A 19,756-nucleotide genomic window follows, 5' to 3' on the forward strand; every position below is an offset into this window, starting at 1 on the left:
TGGAGACCAGCTCCCATAGGAGACACACACACACATAGTTCATCTGCCTACATTAGTGACCCACACTGGACCAGCATCCTGAGGACACACACTCCCTGACTGCATCTGTTGGGCCTTGAGCCCTTTGGGACAACAGACCAGTCCTTTCACACACACACACACACACACATGCACATACACACGCGTACAAAATCTGCTGGCCTTGAGGGAAGTACTGACCTTTGCCCGATGATCAAACTATGTAAATGTGCGTAGGATCTGAGCTGCTGTGGGTTTTATGTATGTGCAGCTGCTACGTTCAAGCAAAAATAATCTCACAGAAACAGATCTGGTATATTCAGACAAGCACACTGTTGAAAACACATTAAGACAGAGCAGTGTTCTTGAGGTCAGTGTGAGTGCTCATGGGTGATTTTTATTTAAAAATCCTGGTACGTTTTCTTAATAGACATCTGTGACTATGAAAAAGAAATTCTAATTAGCTAACTAAAACAAAAATAAAAAAAACCCATAATTTACTAATTTTAGAGTCTCACAACAACAACAAAAACACACGAACCTAGGTGAAAGTGTAAAACATTAATATTAATATGTGTTAGACATTACATGTCAGAACAGGTGCAGTGCACACACCGCAGCTACACAGCCACACGACTGGCTCATGCAGTTGAATAGGCTGGAATGACATGGGCCCCACCGTGAAGCTCTGAACCTCTGAGGAGGAAAAGAGGGCCTCACAGCAGAGGTAGCGTTGGGTTATTAGAGAACCCAAAGTGACAGATGTAGGATAAAAGAGAGGGCAGGAAAATCAGCAGGGGTGAAAGAGAAAGAAGAAAAGGTGAAGAGGTCAGCAGGCCAACAGAAGAAGGGGAGGAAAGACAGAGATGTACTTGAAAAAAAGAAGGATCGATAAATCTATCCGCAGTTGCTTCACAGTCCGCCTCTTTTGTTCCAGATGGCAGCTGATGTGTGGCAGGTTTGACGGAGAAATCACGACGAAACATACGTACGCTAACATTTGGGGTCAGCAAGATTTTTTGTTTTTGAAAATCTATTCACCAAGGCTGCAGTTATTTGATCAAAAATACAGTAGTATCAGTTATATTGTGAAAAAACTGTTTTCTAACCTCAGAAAAATATACTGACTTGCTGCCTAATAACCATTTTTGTTGTTTGAAAACAGTTGTGCTCTTTTTTTTTTTTGTGGAAACATGATAATGTTTCAGGATTCTCTGATTAATAAAAGTTCAAAAGAACTGTGTTTATTTAAAATACAAATCTTTTGTAACAATTTAAATGTCTTTACTCTCACTTCAGATCAATTTCATGTCTTGCTGAATAAATGTCTTTAAAAACTCTTATACACTTCCAGTCAAAAGTTTTTGAACAGTAAGATTTTTAATGTTTTCTAAAGAAATCTGCTCACCAAGCCTGCGTTTATTTGATCCAAAGTACAGCAAAAAATAACTGTTTTCTATTTGAATATCTTTTAAAATGTAACTTATTCCCGTGATTTTAAAGCTGAATTTTTAGCATCATTACTCCAGTCACATGATCCTTCAGAAATCTAATATTCTAATATTCTCAGATAAATGCTGATATTTGGATCTTTCTATTCATCAAAGAATCCTGAAAAAAAATTACTCAACTGTTTTAAATATTGATAATAATAAAAAATATTTATTGAACAGCAAATCAGCATATCAGATTGATTTCTGAAGGATCATGTGACACTGAAGACTGGAGTAATGATGCAAATAGATTCAAATAGAAAACAGTTCATTTAAATAGTACACAAATTTACAATATTACTGCTTTTGCTGTATTTCAGATCAAATAAATGCAGGCTTGGTGAGCAGAAGAGACTTCTTTTAAAAAAAAACATTAAAAATCTAACTGTTCAAAAACTTTTGACTTGTAATGTGCATACGCAAAAATCCCAAAAACAGTTGGAAAACTGTCTTTCATTGTTTGTTTGCCTTGAACAAAAAAGGTTTAAAAAACAGCTTTAACATGGACCTGAAAGTTTAAAGTTACAAACTTCAACAAGTAAACAAGTTACCTAAGTTATCTTAATCTATTTGCCTAATAACTTAAAATAAAAGCAGTAGAAATAAACCTGTTTTAAAAGAACCAAATGTCAGAAAACAGCAGTTTAATGTAACCTAAACCGAAAACAAAACCTATTATTGTGTATCCGGTGTGCTACCCATTATAGATGGTTTATGTGATAAATGACCGGTACATTATACAGACATATTCACAATCTGCAGACAGACACAATACAGTACTTTTTTTTTTCAGCAGAGGTCTCTATCCACACAATAGGGCTACCAGCTGCCGTCTTACACACACTCAAAGCATTCTCAACCACAGCCCTACATCAGCACACACACGCCCAACACCACTCACCATTAGAAACACACACACACACACACACACAACCCGCAGCAGCTGTTTAAGCAGAGCTCTTGAGCCCTGGAGAGCTGGAGAACAATGCTCGATTTCTAATCACTTCTCCTTTACTCCTGTCTAAAACTTCTAGTGAGAAGTGTCAATGTCAGTATTTCAATACAAGTATAGACACAAACGTACGTTTGATCTTAAAATACACACTAAACTTTTAATTCAAACTTTTAATTAAAATTTATTGAAATATCTGGCACACTTATGGAGCTGATTTCATTCAGAAACCATACACACACACACAAAAACTCACACTGCTGGAAAACCAAATGACTTTGAAGAAACGCGTGCAGAAAAATAATCATTTGAGGACGATTTTGTGTGTAAATGAAAAGACACACTGCCCTCTAGTGACAACAGCATTAACAGACTGAAATATGAAATTCAGTTCCTGATGTACATTTGTCCCACTTCCTTAAATCAACAAACACAGGCATAGGAAAAACATAATTTAGAAAGGTTTACTGGAAAAGAATGTCCTACAAGACAAAATATGAGACATGTTTTAATAAGATCCAAATGCCTTAAACCTTTACACTGTTTTAAAAAAAAGTTTAAATTGTTTTTAAACACCAATTAAATGTGACTGCATATAGTGTATATGTAATGTTTCCTGTCTGTGAATGTTAAGAACGTCAAATTCACAGAAGCATCGCCTCTCACAGAGTTGTAATAAATAGGCCACATTGGAGATACGCAGATGTAAACAACAGCAAGGAATGCAGGGTTAATGTTCTACTGAATATGTTGTTACTGTCTAAACCACTGAAAGAACATGTGGAAGTTGCTAGATCACATAAAGAAGGGCTTAGTAAGCAGGAAAGGGTGCAATATTTTGACAAACTAAAGTTAATAGGTGGTAGATACGTACGGGCAGTTTTTACTAAAACATTAGCCTAATATTTCACCTACCTGACCGGAAATAATAAGAACAGACACGAATGTTATCAAAATTCTTGCCCTGGAAATCCTGGTTCATTTTAGCCAACCACAAACACTTTTTGTTCCTCAGACAGTTTTTCTGCACTCTTCTAGCTGATTTGTTATAACTTTTAGCAGTCTATAGTACTCCAAATGTTTTTCCCTGTCCGACTGATTAGTACAGCCCAAAACATGACAATAACCAACCATTTTCAGCAGCAATATGCAAAGTTTAGTTCGGTTCAGTGGCATTGTTTACGTTCAGGACTGCCAATATGGCCGATTGACAACGCGTCGTGAAAACACGTTTGTGAGTTAATAAAATACACTCCTTGCAACAGCATCAGGATGATAAAGTCATTCTCATAACAACCTAGAGATCATCATGACTGATTACAGTATTTTTTTTAAACAATGATTTGTAATTCTTTGTCTGTCATCAGAAATGTCTCAATGTAAATCAATGGTCACCAAAACTGTTTGGTTACCAACATTCTTCGAAATATCTTCTTTTGTGTTCCACAGAAGAAAGTAAGTCATATATGTGTAGAACGATATATATATGAGAGTGAGAAAATGATGACAGAATTTTCATTTTGGGGTGTACTGTCCCTTTAACTCGTTGACATAAGTTACATGAAATTCATAAATGAGTCGAATTTTAAAAGTAGGTCCTGTGAATCTTCCCGCAACAGGTTAACCTCAACAATTTCTGTGTGACAACGTGATGAATGAAGAAAAAAAGTAATATTTTGTTGTAGAAGATGACAAAATCCCTTTGAGATTACACTCATTTGTTGATCACTTCACTAAAAACAAAAACCCTAAGTCTGTTCTATTGATAAACAGACATTAGAGACAAATCTTTGCATTTCTGAAAACTACAAAAGCATCTCCTCCGCACTTAATAACAGTATTTTGACATCCAGACACTGCGCCCTCTGTTGGTCAGCAAGGTTCCAGTGAGAAGCTGTGTGTGTCTGTATCACACTATGTTTGCAGCCTGGCTGCAGTATCATATCAACACTGCGTCACACACTGTGTTGCTTGTTGGTCGTTGATTGCTAAACACAAATTTCACAATGCAGGTTTGCCGTTGACCTTCTCTTGGAGTATCGTTAATGCGCCAGAAGCAAAATCTCGCAGCACTTGCACGGTGTCCCTCTGCAGCTGCAGTGATTCTCGTGCAAACTCCTGTTGAGTCTCTGCTAGCTGCTGCACTGACTCTGCAAGGAGCTCAAGCGAACGGGAGACAGTAGACAGAAGAGCATTAGTGGTGTGCTGCTCCTGCACGCTAAGGCTTGCGTTGTGCACTAACTGCTCGCGTGGACTGTCAGGCTCCACCCCTGAGAAAGACGAGGGTCTTTTAGTTGCTGCGGTGGCTGTGGAGGAAACATGTCCAGTAGTGCCTCTAGTTGCAATTCCGTCCTCCTCAGAGTACGAGTTAGTGACTGACGCCATAGAGGATGATGGAAAGAGGTCACGGTTGTCCTCATCTGAGTCTAAGTGGGATTCGGGATCTGTGAGCAAACATGTAAACAGTATTTATTTAAAACAGTTATACATCATATGATCACTTGGCTTTGATACGCATACAGTTGAGGTCAAAAGTTTACATACACCTTCCAGAATCTGCAAAATGTTAATTATTTTACCAAAAAAAGAGGGATCATACAAAATACATGTTATTTTTTATTTAATACTGATCTGAATAAGATGTTTCACATAAAAGATGTTTACATATAGTCCACAAGAGAAAATAGTAGTTGAATTTATAAAAATGACCCCATTCAAAATTTACATACACTTGAGTCTTAATACTATGTTGTTACCTGAATGATCCACAGCTGTACTTTTTTTGTTTAGTGATAGTTGTTCATGAGTCCCTTGTTTGTCCTGAACAGTTAAACCATCTGCTGTTCTTTAGAAAAGTCCTTCAGGTCCCACAAATTATTTGGTTTTTCAGCATTTTTGTGTATTTGAACCCTTTCCAACAATGACTGCATGATTTTGAGAACCATCTTTTCACACTGAGGACAACTGAGGGACTCATATGCAACTATTACAGAACGTTCAAACGCTCATTGATGCTTTAAAAGGAAACACGATGCATTAAGAGCCAGTGAGTGAAAACTTTCAGAATTTGAAAAAATCAGGGTAAATTGAACTTATTTTGTCTTCTGGGAAACATGTAAGTATCTTCTGTAGCTTCTGAAGGGCAGTACTAAATGAAAATAATATGATATTTAGGCAAAATAAGAAAAATGTACACATCTTCATTCTGATCAAGTTTTCATCCCTGGCTCTTAATGCACTGTGTTTCCTTCTGGAGCATCAGTAAGTGTTTGAACCTTCTGTAATAGTTGCATATGAGTGCCTCAATCATACAGTCGTTGTTGGAAAGGGTTCAAATATTTTGTGGGATTTTTCTGAAGAACAGCAGGCAGTTTAACTGTTCAGGACAAACAAGGGACTCATGAACAACTATCACTAAACAAAAAAACACAGCTGTGGATCATTCAGGTAACAACAAAGTATTAAAAATCAAGTGTATGTAAAGTTTTGAACAGGGTCATTTTTATAAATTCAACTATTATTTTCTCTTGTGGACTATATGTAAACATCTTTTATATGAAATATGTTATTCAGGTCATTATTATTAAATAAAAAATAACATGCATTTTGTATGATCCCTCTTATTTTGGTAAAATAACATTTTGCAGATTCTGCAAGGTGTATGTAAACTTTTGACCTCAACTGTATATACACACACACACACATAAATGTAAGTACAGCTTTTTATAAAGCTTTTATAGAGCTTATAGAGAAAAATGTGAATCAAATAAGTCATGTGACTTTACCTCAAGTTATGTGACTAAATTAGTTCACAAACAAAAAAAAAGTATGTAATGCTGGATATATAGCCTGTCATTAAAATGATTGGTTACATTTACCAACCAGAACTGTATGACATGCTGTTACTGTCAGACACATGGAATCTGCCAACAAACATGACATTCATCAGAGTTTTGTCTGGTCGCTTTAAAAAAGTAATTTATTACATTTATCAAAAGCAACTGTGGCTTCCCCAGGGGCTACAACTTCCTTTTAGGCCAACTTCTCTAGAAGAGATTTTTTGTTTTGAACAGATGGGATGAAATCATTGCTTTATATGCAAATTGTTTTGCAATATTCAAACTTTTTACAGAAATTCAATTTACAACTTAATGAAAAAAAAAAAAAAAACACTGTTATCAGAGGCCTTTTTTTGTTGTTGTAAGAAATGAATACTTTTCTTAAGCAAGGATGCATTAAATTGATCAAAAGAGACAGTAAAACAAATAATGTTACAAAAGATTTCTATTTTAAATAAAAGCTGTTCTTGGAACTTTCTATTTATCAAAGAATCCCGAAAGTTATTAAGTATAACTTTTTTTCAATGTTTCTTGAGCACCAAATCACTCTGCTTTGCCATCACAGGAATAAATTAAATTTGTAAGTATTAAAATAGAAAATAGTTCTATTGCAATAATAATAATATTTCATAATATTACTGTTTTACTGTATTTTTTATTACATAAATACATTCTTGATGAGCGTGAGCATGTAGGCTTTGAAAACATGGTTGATGGTTCATTATTGAGATCAGACCAAAATATGTGAATACTTAAAGTGCACTGAAAATTTGTGAAGTGAACTTTTACTGGTAACAGATGACAGTGAATGAAACTGCAGTGCTATTTTGAGTTTGTTTACCTCCAGTTTTGGAGCTGTCATACTGCATCTCACTTGCAGCGCCAGATCCGCTTGTAGTAGCAGGCATTCCTCCCACATCCATTCCTCTGCTTGGGGAACTGTTGACGGACCCCATTCCCACAAACCCTCCATCCTCCTCTTCCTCATCCTCACACACAGCCTCTTGATCATCACCGTGACTGCGAGATCTGGACCGCTGTGTAGCTTCCCACGGTCTCTTGTCGAGTTCAAGGATGGATTCCACAATGACTTCCATCGGGGACAGTTCGATATTGGACCGCGACAATCGCTGGGACACCAAAGCACCGGTCTTCAGGGCAGCCACTTTACGTTTCGTGTCGCATTTCAGGTCGGACCATTTCTTGATCACCTCCATGATCTCTCTGTCACACTCTCCAATCTCATTCACACGCGCCGTGATCTCAGCCCATTTCCTGCGCTTCACGTCAGAGGGAACGCCAGCGTTAAACTTACCTGTGCACAGACACGGAAAAGTATTGGAACATTTTTTGTTTACCATTTATTGGTTTTAGCTGATTACAGATTGGTAACTTGCTCAGCAAATTTTGCTTGTCAAACTGAGGTAAAACTCACCCACAACAATGTGGCGGTTCTTCCGCACTTCATCCAGCAGGATGTGCACTTCACTGAAGGAGAAACGCGCCTTTCTCCTCTTGAAGCGCACCATGTTGTCTTGTTGGAGGTAGAGCGAAGACACAGACATCTTCACAGCAGAATATCACTCTCTCTAGCCAGGGGGAAGCTGTGTTTAAAAAAATAAACCAATTAGTAATCTTGTTGAATCTAATCAACTGGCTCTCATAAACAAGAAAATAGGTTACTATTTTAAATCTTATTTGTTTATACAGAACTCTGACCTTCAATTAGTTCTACAAACCGCACTGTACAATATGAAAAAACATCTGCGCCAAACTGCTTATTTTTGCTCACTCTGGGACTCTGCATTAAAATAAGGTGTTTTGTCCTTTTTTGTTTTGTCTACAGGTTTGATAAACAATTTCATTTTTAAAACAATATTTTCCAAACTATTATTTCATATATCAAGCTTTACAGGGTTAAACGCAAGAACCATTTGCTTGTGTTTCAACTTACTTAAAATGAGAGGAATTACACTACCAGTCAAAAGTTTCTGAACAGTTTTTGTTTTTTTATGTTTTTTAAAAAGGTCTCTTCTGCTCACCAAGCCTTCATTTATTTGATCCAAAGTACAGCAAAAACAGTACAATTTTGAAATGTTTTTACTATTTGAAATAACTGTTTTGTATTTAAAAATATTTTAAAATGTAATTTATTCCTGTGATTTCAAAGCTGAGCTTTTAGCATCATTACTCCAGTCACATGATTCTTCAGAAATCATTCTAATATTCCGATTTGCTGCTCAAAAAACATTTATTATTTATTATTACGTTGAAAACAGCGGAGTCGAATTTTTTCAGATTTCTTTGATGAATAGAAAGTTCAAAACATTATCTTCTGTAACATTATAAATGTCTTTATCATCACTTTTGATCAATTTAAAGCATCCTTGGTAAATAAAAGTATTCATTTCTATAATTTCTTTACAAAAAGAAAAAAACTATTATACTGACTGCAAGCTTTTGAATGATATAGTGTACAATGTTACAAAATCTTTTTATTTCAGATAAATGCTGATCTTTGGACCTTTCTATTCATCAAAGAATCCTGAAAAATACTCAGCTGTTTTAAATATTGATAATAATAATAACAGTAAACGTTTCTTGGACAGCAAATCAGCATTATAGAACGATTTCTTAAGACTGGAGTCATGCTGAAAATGTAGCTTTGATCACAGGAAGACATTACATTTTAAAATATATTCAACTAGAAAGCATTTATTTTAAATAGTAAAATATTTCACAATATTACTGCTTCTGCTGTATTTTGGATTAAATAAAAGCAGGCTTGGTAAGCAGAAAAGACTTCTTTTAAAAAAACATTAAAAATCTTACTGTTCAAAAACTTTTGACGGGTGTACTATTTGTTGAGTTGCAAAATTGACACAACATAACAGTGAACATATAAGCAATAATCTAAAAATATCTTAATAAAACGATAAAACAAAACAGAAAATAAAATAAAGGAAAAGTCGTTAACTTTGCTTTTATTTATCTACAACTATTATATTTATAATTACTGTAATACAGACATTCAAGCGACCACTTCTGATTTATGTCAAAATGGAAATGTTATCATTTTAAAAACTAATGGCATGTAAAGTTGAGATGTTTTGTCGCATGTCTCATAAATTAGCGAGTATATAAATCACGTACAACTAAACTAAAGATCCGTATCCCTCCGTAAGGTGAGCACGCAGTGAACGTCAGCGTCACCTTGAGAGCGAAACATTTCACATTAATTCTTAACGTCAACAGTTCATTTGATTCCCAACTACAAGATGATCGTAACACATGATGAATGTACCGGAAGGAAGAGCAACTAACACACCGACCCTTTCATTCATTCACTCCCTCACTGTAAACGAAGGAGCGCATGTTTCCGTCGAGGTGTAGTTGCAACTGTAGTTACATAAATACACAGACATTACGATCACGCGTTCTGTCTTTGTGCCGAGAGGCAGCGGCGTCGTTGTAAAGCAACTGAATTAAACCAAACACAAACATCCCCAAGCAGCACACAACTGTTGTCGAGTAAACAAAATTCATGTTTTTCTACAAAGAACGTCATTTTTATCATAACGAAACAAAACGCTTGAATGCGGAAGGACATTTCGCCCTCATTTTCGTATTACCACTGTCTAGCTATTTAAGCTAGCTAGCTATTTTACACGATATGTGGGATTACAGTCACTTTGTCGTTCAGTTTGTAAACTCCTGACAAGCCATAAGCATATAAAAGTACTTTAAGACTGCAAAAGCGTGGTATAAATACCTCGGGGTGATCAAATGTAATCAATATTTTGCGTTGCGCCCAGATATCCAGAAACTTCGTAGAAAGCAGCGTATGCGTTGCGCCTGCGCACTTGCTCGCCTGTTTTCCGTGGCGTAGACGGGTGGGTGCAGTTACCAGCTCTGACCGCTCCTGTATCAGTGGCGCTGGTGCGCACTACCCCAACAGGTACAGCACACAAGCTGTAGCTAAAGCCGATGGTCCATTAGCTAGAAATTTCGCGTTCTTATAAATACGTTTGTTTTATTTATAGCTTTTGGAGTTATGCCGGATATGTAATATATAGAAACACTGGTAAAATATTACTGCATTAAAACATGCATCAATGATAATCAAGTTAATAAACTGATGAAAAACAGACAAGTTTATCACTTTATACTTTTATTTGATATAAAATTGCATTTGACATCAGTTTTTCATGATGAATTCATGGCAATGTTTTTATCCCGTATACCCCCCCTTTGGCTTCATGCAAAAATGGCACCAACTGACAACATGAATATGTAACACAGTTTTGCATATTTGTGACTGCACCTAGAGTCTTTAATTAATTTTCTATGACATATTTACTGTATCTGTTCTTTCTTTGGTAAGTTTTCTGTTGAACAATGCTACTACTGAGCCAAACACAATAAAAAAAATAAACTGGTAAACATAAAAGTTATAGAGAAAGAAAATGGCACAGGGAAGTGACCCACATAACCCCAGTGGTTGACCAGTTACATGCTGGTTTTTTTTCTGAAATTAGTGCTATACTGTGTGGGAAACAACAGAGGGAGCTGTGTAAAGCATAAAGTCATCATTGCATAAGCAATGAACTGATTGTTTCCATCTGAATTGATTGCAGGCCTTCACATCACTCAAGAGTACATTGTCAGCTGCAGCCACTGTGAAGAGACAAAGGTTTATTTTATAATTATATAATACAGAACATTTTATCCTCAGCATATTTGATAATTTAAAGAGAATGTAATGAAAGGATGTCAAAATTTTCTTACCTCCTGAACATTGACCCTGATTGTACCATCACTGTCTTTGTCAAGGGTCTTGAAGGCACCTGGAGTCAACATATGATACGAATCAATTGTAACACTTACTGACAAGAATAATTTCATTTATTCTGTATAAATTTATTTACACATTGCATAAAGGAGTCTTTTAATTCATTCTTTTTCCCTAATGATCATTTATTATAAATGTGCTGAAAAACATCTAATTCCAAAATTGCTGGAGTTTTAGACAGCATAACTTTGATCTCTTTAATATAAATACTCCAAGAATTAACAAAATGGCTGAAGTTCCCCATAGCCTGCAGGGGGAGCAAGAAGTAACTGAATTGAGTAAATTTGCTAAAACCCCCCTAAATTCCCCAACAGCTGCTCTTAAAGGATTAGTTCACTTGCAGAATTATAATTTCCTGATAATTTACTCTCCCCCATGTCATCCAAAATGTTCATTATGTCTTTCTTTCTGCAGTCAAAAAGAAATTAAGGTTTTTGAGGAAACATTCCAGGATTTTTCTACATATAGTGGACTTCAAAGGGAGCTAACAGGTTGAAGGTAGGGCTGGGCGATATGGCTGAAAACTGTATCACGATATCAGCGTTTCATATCGGTCGATATCGATAATTATTGATATTTTTTATGACCCATTTAAAATAAGGAACAGGAGAAAAATATATTACATTTCAACATTTTTATTTTAAACTTAACCCTCCTCTGATCATAACCCCCCCCAGTTATTAAGACAGAAATGTCAACAACCATGGAAAACTCAAATAATTAAAATGTAAACAATTCTAAAGTCACAATGAACACTTAACAATTATCTCTTAACATTTAAGGTGCAAAATGAAAGAAAATATAAGAAATGCTTGTGTAATAAATGAAAGTGTAATAAAATAGTGCAGTGTTAAATATAAACAGAGAAATATGCCACTGCCTCCGTTTTATCTTTGTACCATTTAGATTCTTTGTCATAAGGCACTGATGCAGAGTACCTCTCCATGGTGGTCTGCTGCTTGTGTTCAGGGATCGAAACTAACTTTTTTACTTGGTAGCACTGGTGTTCCCAACTTCAAATAGTTAGGAGCACCAAAACTAAATTTAGGAGCACTAAATGAATATTAAGGTTGCATTAAATACAACTACACAACCTATAGCCTACAGCCTAGATATGTTATGTAGTCTAATTTGCGCACATTGGGGAGTCGCTCTCTAAACGTGGGGTATTAAAACTGCTTTTGAATGCGCGCGCGCGTTTTACTTTCGGTTTCGTTTTAACGATGGCGCGAAACTCTCGGCGGTGCTGAGCGTCCATTCTACAATACAAGATATTAATTTAATAATTTTGTCACTCCCACGTTGCTAGGTTATAGAGCGAGTGCCTTTGTTAATGCAACCAAGCTTGCTTCGCAACCTCTGTTTTCTTCCGACGAAGAATAAAAAATATCGAACGTTTTATAGAACACATTTTTATTGATATCGATCACGTGTCTATCGCGATACATATCGTTATCGTTTTATCGCCCAGCCCTAGTTGAAGGTCCAAATTGCAGTTTCAATGCAGCTTCAACGGGCTCTACACAATCCCAGCAAAAGAATAAGGGTCTTTTTAAGAGAAACTATCAGTCATTTTCTAAAAAAAAATAAAAAATATATATCCATTATATGGAGAACAATCGTGGAATGTTTTCCTCAAAAACCCTAATTTCTTTTCGACTGAAGAAAAACATGAACATCTTGGATGACATGGGGATGAGAAAATTATCAGGACATTTTTATTCTGGAACTGAACTAATCCTTCAAAGATGCACGAAAACGGGTTGACAAACAATGTGTTCTTTCTTGCTTTGACATGTTCCGATAGCCTTTAGGTTACACCAGACAGTTTTAGTATTTGTTAGTCAGAGACATGTGGCATTGGGGGGAAGGGGGATTCTCATTTTAGAAAGCATTTTATTGGACAAACACTTGTGGTGCTTGTGTGTGTAAGCTGAGTCATCATCCAACTCGAGCAGTACACTAGCACATGGCTTCAAATCAGACACTGATTAAAGGGCACAAATCTTATCTAAAAGTCTTTAAAGTGTCTGCATACCATAAGAGTGAACATTAAATTGGCATTGCAGCTGTCATTTAATTAAATGGCAAACAAACCATCTTTTAGATTAAGAAAAACAAAACAAGCCAGTGTATACATTCAATGTAATGCAAATGTAACTTTCCTTTGCTCACTCTACTTTATATACTTCAGAGCTATTAAACCCATTCATACATGTAAAACTATAAACAAAAACAATGTTTTTTTCCTCTATTAACACTTTTTTGAATCAACTTACGGCACATGGCATCAAGTCTCACAAGGCAGCCGATGTAATTGTCAAAGTCCATGTTTCCACTCTCATCACTATACCTGCGAATAATCATCTGAAAAAGCTGATCATTCAATGGGAAACCTGTCAGAGGCACAAGAGAAAGAAAATGATTTAATGTAATGAGACAGAATTATGATTTAGAATATGATTTTGAACATACAGTTCATGTGTATGTGATCACACCAACACACATACAGTCAAACCAAAATTTCAGACACCTTCAACATTTCTCACATTATCACAAGTTTATTACCAGCTATAGTTTAGAAAATGGTAATAAAATATGACAACAACACAGAGGTAAACTGTGTCTAACAAATTTAAAATTAAAATTTATCTTGATAATGTCAGATAACTCTGATAGTAAAGTATGTAATGGATCAACTAAAAATTCAGACAACTGTTGACAACAACATTTACACAACTATCAATACTTGTTGACCAATTACCAAGCAATGCTTCATTTTGTTCAGTCTGTGGTGTAAAAAGGTCACATTAGCTATTAAAGAAAAAATACTTAGGCAAAACATGGTCAGGTCAAAGTGTTTGAATAATTTTTGGTCCTAAATTTTTATCAATTTTACTGGTAGTCCACTGTATGAAGAATTGTTGGGTATAATATGTCACAGTTTACTTTATTTTGCTATCCTCACTTACATAAATGAACTACAGTGTCCCGCACCCACTAATTAAAAAAAAAAAAAAATTTTCAAAAAGTTCAAACAAATTAGGGTAGGGTGAAAAATTCCATTTCATTTTCTCCTCCAACTTCTCATTATATCTGGTGTCTGAATCTTTTTTGGTTTAACTGTATATTAAAGGACAAGTTTGCCAATTGTTAATCAGCTTTGTGTTATTACAATGTCATAGTATATGTAAACAAACAACGTGTATTCTTTCTCCATGTTTCTTTTACCCAGATCTCCTGGTTTATTTGTCAGTTAAAGTCTTCAGACTTTTAAAAGTTCCTTTGGCAAAAAAAATAACACCACAGCTCTTTCTCTGTTTTCTCTAATCAAGTGGCATCAATTTAAAAAAAAATTGCCTATGGCATAGACAGCCAAGAAATACTGTCAGTCGTGAATTTCCAGCAGCGTTGCCAGGTTTTCACAACAAAACCCACCCAATTGCTACTCAAAACTAGCCCAATCGTGTTTCGAAGGGAGCCCCTGGTTTAAAAAAAACAAAACAAAACAAACAAACAAAACATGCAAATACATGTTTTAAACAGTGTTATATATGTTTTCGCAGTGTTAAAGCAGCCCAATTCCGCAGAAAAACTGCGGACCTAGCTACACTGATTACCAGCATTGTTCAGAGACCATTTCTTACTGGACACAGCATAGGACTTAAATTGTCCAAGACCTATCATAATATGACTTCTATATCTTAAATATACATACTGATCCCCTAAAAAATGCTGTAATTGAGATATATTAATGTCATCATTACAGATTGTGATAAGTGATCCACAATGGGTGTTTACCTGCAGCTCTGAAGGCACCTGGAAGCTCATCTGCTCCAATAGTTCCTGAGCGATCCCTGTCATAAGTCTTATAAACTCCCTATAAAACAAACAGATTATTATGTTAGCTGGGTTATCTTGATGTTTTTTAACAGTCTCACTTATCATTAATCTATTTAGTCTTAATACAGTTTCTGTTGTACACGCATAGCAAAACATTTAAATCTTCATTCAGCAATATGAATCGATCAAAACACAGCAACTAACAATACACATTCTTAGTAATCAAAACTTTATTTGAAGATAACCCAAAGGCAAATCTTCCAGATGTGTTGTTGCATCTTCTACTCACCTGCCATTTCTTGATGTTGTTCCAGAGATGTTTAAACTCATGGAAGCCCAGTTTACCTGTGCTGTCGCTCTGGAGCACAGTGTTAAGATCAAACACCATCAAACAATCTCAACATCAGCCTCATCAGTCGATATTAGGTCGATATTAATTTGTTAGTTTCTCTTATTGTCACTTTTATAGTAGATTTAATTTCACCCAACAATCAATCAAAATTAGTATCTATCTTTCCAACTGTACATTATTTTATATTGCGATGCCTAAATTCATTTGTAGCATCTAAAACTTGTCTTCAGACCGAAGATTTTTAGGCATTCTTCTGCAGGACGCTGGCCCTTAGACTCCTCTGATCTAAAATGACTGATTTTATGTTTTTTATTTAAATCGTACAGCCAATTACAAGTTATCCACCATTAAAATCATTTTCGCCTTATCAGTATTCACCAGAATTGTAATAGATTTTCTACTAAAATGACTGTGAAAACAGCAAACTTCATTCTGTTGGTTTGTATTAGAGCAAGTGTTGAGATCAAATGAGGCAGGATACATCCATGACAGCCACCATACTTCTACAGGACTCGATGGTAAAGCCATCTGTCTTCAGATCACCATCTGCAAAACCATAGAGGGCAGAGAATATCAGCATCATATAGCAGCAGACATCAGGTTCCACACACATACACACATATACCACTCACGTTTGGAGATGATTTTGTTGAGGATATTCATCAGCTCATTGGGGCTTACTTCCATGTCCTGAAACCAAAGGAAATGTTTACAATAGCCAGTGGTTATTGCACGTATTGGTGTATATATGAATATTTGTTTGTCTGATACTCACATCGCCAGCGAGCTGCTTGAACACTTTGCGGAACTGCTGCTCTTCCGCAGACTCATTGGCCTCGGCATACGCCAGCGGTCTGCGGGGTGGGGGCTGGGGAGGGGTATAAGCAATCGTATAAGCATATCAAATGCACACATTTCTTTTTCTCTCCACACTTAAAAAAAATCCACTAACTTCATAAGCATATCCCTAATGCAAATATTCTTAATGTTGCAAGAACTCTCAATCACTCATATTTTGACTAAGCATTTTGACTCTCAATGTGACATGACGGACAGAATGTGCCTAATTTATTAAAACATAAAAAGGCATTAAATTAGATATCTCTAGAAGGCATTTCTCTAGCCCAGTTTGTTTTCATACATCAATTAATAAATCAATAAATCAACAGAGATTAAGCAGTTAACATATGCATAAACAGTTTTCTTTATCACAGATTTTTATTTAATTTAACATTCAAACAATGTATAAAAATGTATATACACAAAATCAAATTACATACACAATATTAAATTTATTATAGACATTTACAATAATAAACCAAATTAACAATGTGTGAATACAAAGTGATCATAAATGCATTTTATCAATTTGCCTATTCACCTGTTATCGGTTTATCAAAAAATTATTTCATTGTTTAAGCATTATTCATATTTCGGTAATTAGTGAACTTGTATACCTAGTATTACGTATTTTTAAATGACATGTATTTTCAATTATTTATCTACATTTTTTATTAAAAGATTATTTTTAACGGATTATTTATCAGAATGTGAATTTTTAATCTATTTATTTACATGCTGATAATTGATTGCTTGATTGATTTATTGATTTTTCAATTCATTTATCAATCTTAGTTATTTATAAAAAAATTAAAAATCTTATTTTTTTAATTTATATTAATTTAAATTTATATTGTATTAAATTAAACAAATTATTACTGAGTGCCACAATTATATTCCATTCCATTAATTATTCACTTTTCAAAAAAAAAAAAAAAAAAAAAAAAAAAAAATCAAAGAAATTATGCACCAATTATGCACAAATATTTATATCGAGTATTTATATTTATATTTGCTCTTTTTTTTTAAACAGATCAGAGATGACTGACAACAAGCAGGCGACACGCTTATGTATAACATTATATTGAGAGCTGCTGTTACTCACAGGATCTGAAGGCACAAACTGGCCGGGGTCAACATTGCTGTGAAAAAAGCAAAGGAGGCATAATTATGGTTTCATATCAGCTTCACATACACAAGAAGTCACATCTATATAAGCACACTCTGGTTTAGTATTTCCATTTTATTAACAAACACATGGGACCCTGGAATACAAAACCAGTCTTAAGTAGCACGGTTATATTTGTAGCAATAGCCAAAAATACATTTTATGGGTCAAAAAAGTTTTTTTTTTCTTTTATGCCAAAAATCATTAGGATAGTAAAGATCATGTTTCATTAAGACATTTTGTAAATTTCCTACCGTAAAAAAAAAAAATTTGATTAGTAATATGCTTTGCTAAGAACTTCATTTGGACAACTTTAAAAGGCGTTGTTCTCATTATTAGATTTTTTTGCACCCTCAGATTCCTGATTTTCAAATCTCGGCAAATATTGTCTTATCCTAACAATAGGATAAATCCATACATCAATGGAAAGCTTATTTATTTTGCTTTCAGATTATGTTAAATCTCAATTTCAAAAAACTGACTCTTATGACTGGTTTTGTGGTCCAGGTTCACATATAACAATACCACAGCAGTACATACATTGGGATCCTAACTTACACTTATCCTTAAATTCTCCGATAAGAAGATACTGGAGGCAAAACAGTTTTTTAATGCAGCTTCTCCCTGAAGCTGTGCATGAGCATATTCCTTCTCAAATGAGTCCCAAAAGAATAAACACACAACCGTACACATTCACATAAAAAAAGTTACTCCACGAACTGTATCTGAAATGATGCCAAAATGGGGCTCAATGCAACAGTGACCATTAATTTTCCAAAGAGCCTTTTTTTCTAGAGATTTTCAGGGATTTTAAACAATTCTTGTTTAAAAGTTTGTAAACTAATGATCCAAACCAACAAGCTCTGAGATGATTCCCAATTGTACAAACTTTGATTTGAAGCAAAAAAGCACTGGAATGTCAGGATAACAATACAAGCCAGTGTCCTTAATATCTTTTATGAAGGATTTAGGTACAATCCCACAAAACACTCATGAATTTGTGTACAACCTCACTTGTACATTCCTGTGCATTTAAATATTTTGATATATTTGTTTCTTTCTAAGATTACTGAATTCTATTGTGTTTTATTTGCACAGTCTCTTTTCTTTATCTTAATGATTTTTTTTTTTTGTCTATTTACTTGTCTAAATTGTCACAATCTATGGAGCACACCTGACTTACGTTTCACTGTTGGTTATACATATATGTGGTTACATATAACTGTGTATGTGACAAATAAAAATCTTGAATTTTGAATTAAAATGGCAGTATAATATAAAATGTCTTTTATACAGAATAAAGAGAGTGAGTATGTAGTGAAATATACTGCCTCACCTGATCGCATCAATAATGCCTCCAAGGATTTTCGGGACTAGAAACATCTCGTGGCACAAATGGTTCAGTCACTTCCTGAAAGGAAGAAAAGAGCTAGAACTGAATTGTTAAACAACACATAAAGGTATTCATATGTATATATGTGTATAATCAACGAATACACAGAATATTCATAATAACACAAGTAACACTTAAATGTCACTTTTGTTAAAGGTTAATAGAAAAATGTGAACACAGTGTGTTTGTGAATGTCAATCATCTGAGTGTTGACACAATGCGGACACACCCACTGCAAATATGTCTGCATCCATGCACCACCCACAATAAATAACCGCAAGAAAAAAACCCTCATAGTTTCAAATCGAAGCATGTATAAATTCGCATGTAAATACTCTAAACAACCGTTTGCAAGAGACTGAGAGTTCACGAGTAATTCAGGGGTGTTTTCAACTCTTCAGACCGCTTTAAAAACAAACGATACTGCACAATTATCTTGCTGACAAACGGTTTTCGTCTCCTGACAACAGTATTTGTTAGTCCTCTTTGAAAAATGGTTAGCATTTATATATTAATGTGGGAAATCAAGCAATTATATATTAATAGATGCTCAGCTAAATTTGGATGCGAGTAGAACATGCTAGCAGGCTAAACCAGCTAACGTTATCCGACATGACTACAAGTTAAACAATCGCACGTAACATTAATTTAACGCATACTATTTTGCTACTATATGTGTAAATATGGCAATATGGTGTGTTAAGGGCGTAGAAAGATTAAACTCACCAGTTAGCAGCGGAAGGTAATGTAAACTATCGTTTGTCACACGGCAGTACGGTGCATCTGACAGGCTACGCAGATTCCACAAGTTACGCAAACGGCATAACGCCTGAGTGAAAACACCAACCCCCACAAGGAAGACACGCAAACATCGTAGAAAAAGACCTGCCCATATTTCCAAGAATTTTAGGAGGGGAAGACTAAAACACCTGGGCAACGAGGTGCAGTTTGTATGTCAGATTATGCAGGATTATACAAATGTATAAAAAAACAATTCTACAACAGT

The 19,756-nt window shown here is 35.1% G+C and overlaps 2 protein-coding genes across 2 annotated transcripts; both read right to left on the reverse strand.

Annotated features, from left to right (window-relative positions):
- Window positions 1–1,958: 1,958 nt before the first annotated feature.
- Window positions 1,959–10,164, reverse strand: zgc:153990 (uncharacterized protein LOC768125 homolog). The gene is made up of 4 exons (XM_051111192.1): window positions 10,075–10,164; window positions 7,738–7,906; window positions 7,144–7,617; window positions 1,959–4,907 (listed from the first exon to the last, which is right to left on the reverse strand). The coding sequence occupies exons 2-4, from the start codon at window positions 7,865–7,867 to the stop codon at window positions 4,465–4,467; spliced, it is 1,047 nt and encodes a 348-aa protein (XP_050967149.1). The 5' UTR covers window positions 7,868–7,906; window positions 10,075–10,164; the 3' UTR covers window positions 1,959–4,464.
- Window positions 10,165–10,456: 292 nt separating this feature from the next.
- On the reverse strand, window positions 10,457–19,597 carry capns1a (calpain, small subunit 1 a). Its single transcript, XM_051110827.1, has 11 exons — window positions 19,477–19,597; window positions 18,694–18,768; window positions 17,295–17,331; window positions 16,125–16,217; window positions 15,982–16,039; window positions 15,831–15,895; window positions 15,287–15,355; window positions 14,956–15,034; window positions 13,434–13,550; window positions 11,091–11,149; window positions 10,457–10,979 (listed from the first exon to the last, which is right to left on the reverse strand). Exons 2-11 carry the CDS (start codon window positions 18,738–18,740, stop codon window positions 10,953–10,955), a joined length of 651 nt encoding a protein of 216 aa, XP_050966784.1. The 5' UTR covers window positions 18,741–18,768; window positions 19,477–19,597; the 3' UTR covers window positions 10,457–10,952.
- Window positions 19,598–19,756: the final 159 nt, after the last annotated feature.

This window comes from Labeo rohita, chromosome 5 (genome assembly GCF_022985175.1).
Source record: "Labeo rohita strain BAU-BD-2019 chromosome 5, IGBB_LRoh.1.0, whole genome shotgun sequence".
NCBI lineage: Eukaryota > Metazoa > Chordata > Actinopteri > Cypriniformes > Cyprinidae > Labeo > Labeo rohita.

What these genes read in the sequence shown, in the direction of transcription:
- zgc:153990 (XM_051111192.1), bottom strand. Translation starts at nt 7,867, where the DNA reads ATGTCTGTGTCTTCGCTCTACCTCCAACAAGACAACATGGTGCGCTTC. An exon ending in GAACCGCCACATTGTTGTGG is followed by an intron (nt 7,618 to 7,737) that starts GTGAGTTTTACC and finishes GTCTGTGCACAG; the next exon opens with GTAAGTTTAACGCTGGCGTT. An exon ending in TGACAGCTCCAAAACTGGAG is followed by an intron (nt 4,908 to 7,143) that starts GTAAACAAACTC and finishes GTTTGCTCACAG; the next exon opens with ATCCCGAATCCCACTTAGAC.
- capns1a (XM_051110827.1), bottom strand. Translation starts at nt 18,740, where the DNA reads ATGTTTCTAGTCCCGAAAATCCTTGGAGGCATTATTGATGCGATCAG. An exon ending in ACAACATCAAGAAATGGCAG is followed by an intron (nt 15,035 to 15,286) that starts GTGAGTAGAAGA and finishes TTTGTTTTATAG; the next exon opens with GGAGTTTATAAGACTTATGA. An exon ending in GAGACTTGATGCCATGTGCC is followed by an intron (nt 11,150 to 13,433) that starts GTAAGTTGATTC and finishes TGTTGACTCCAG; the next exon opens with GTGCCTTCAAGACCCTTGAC.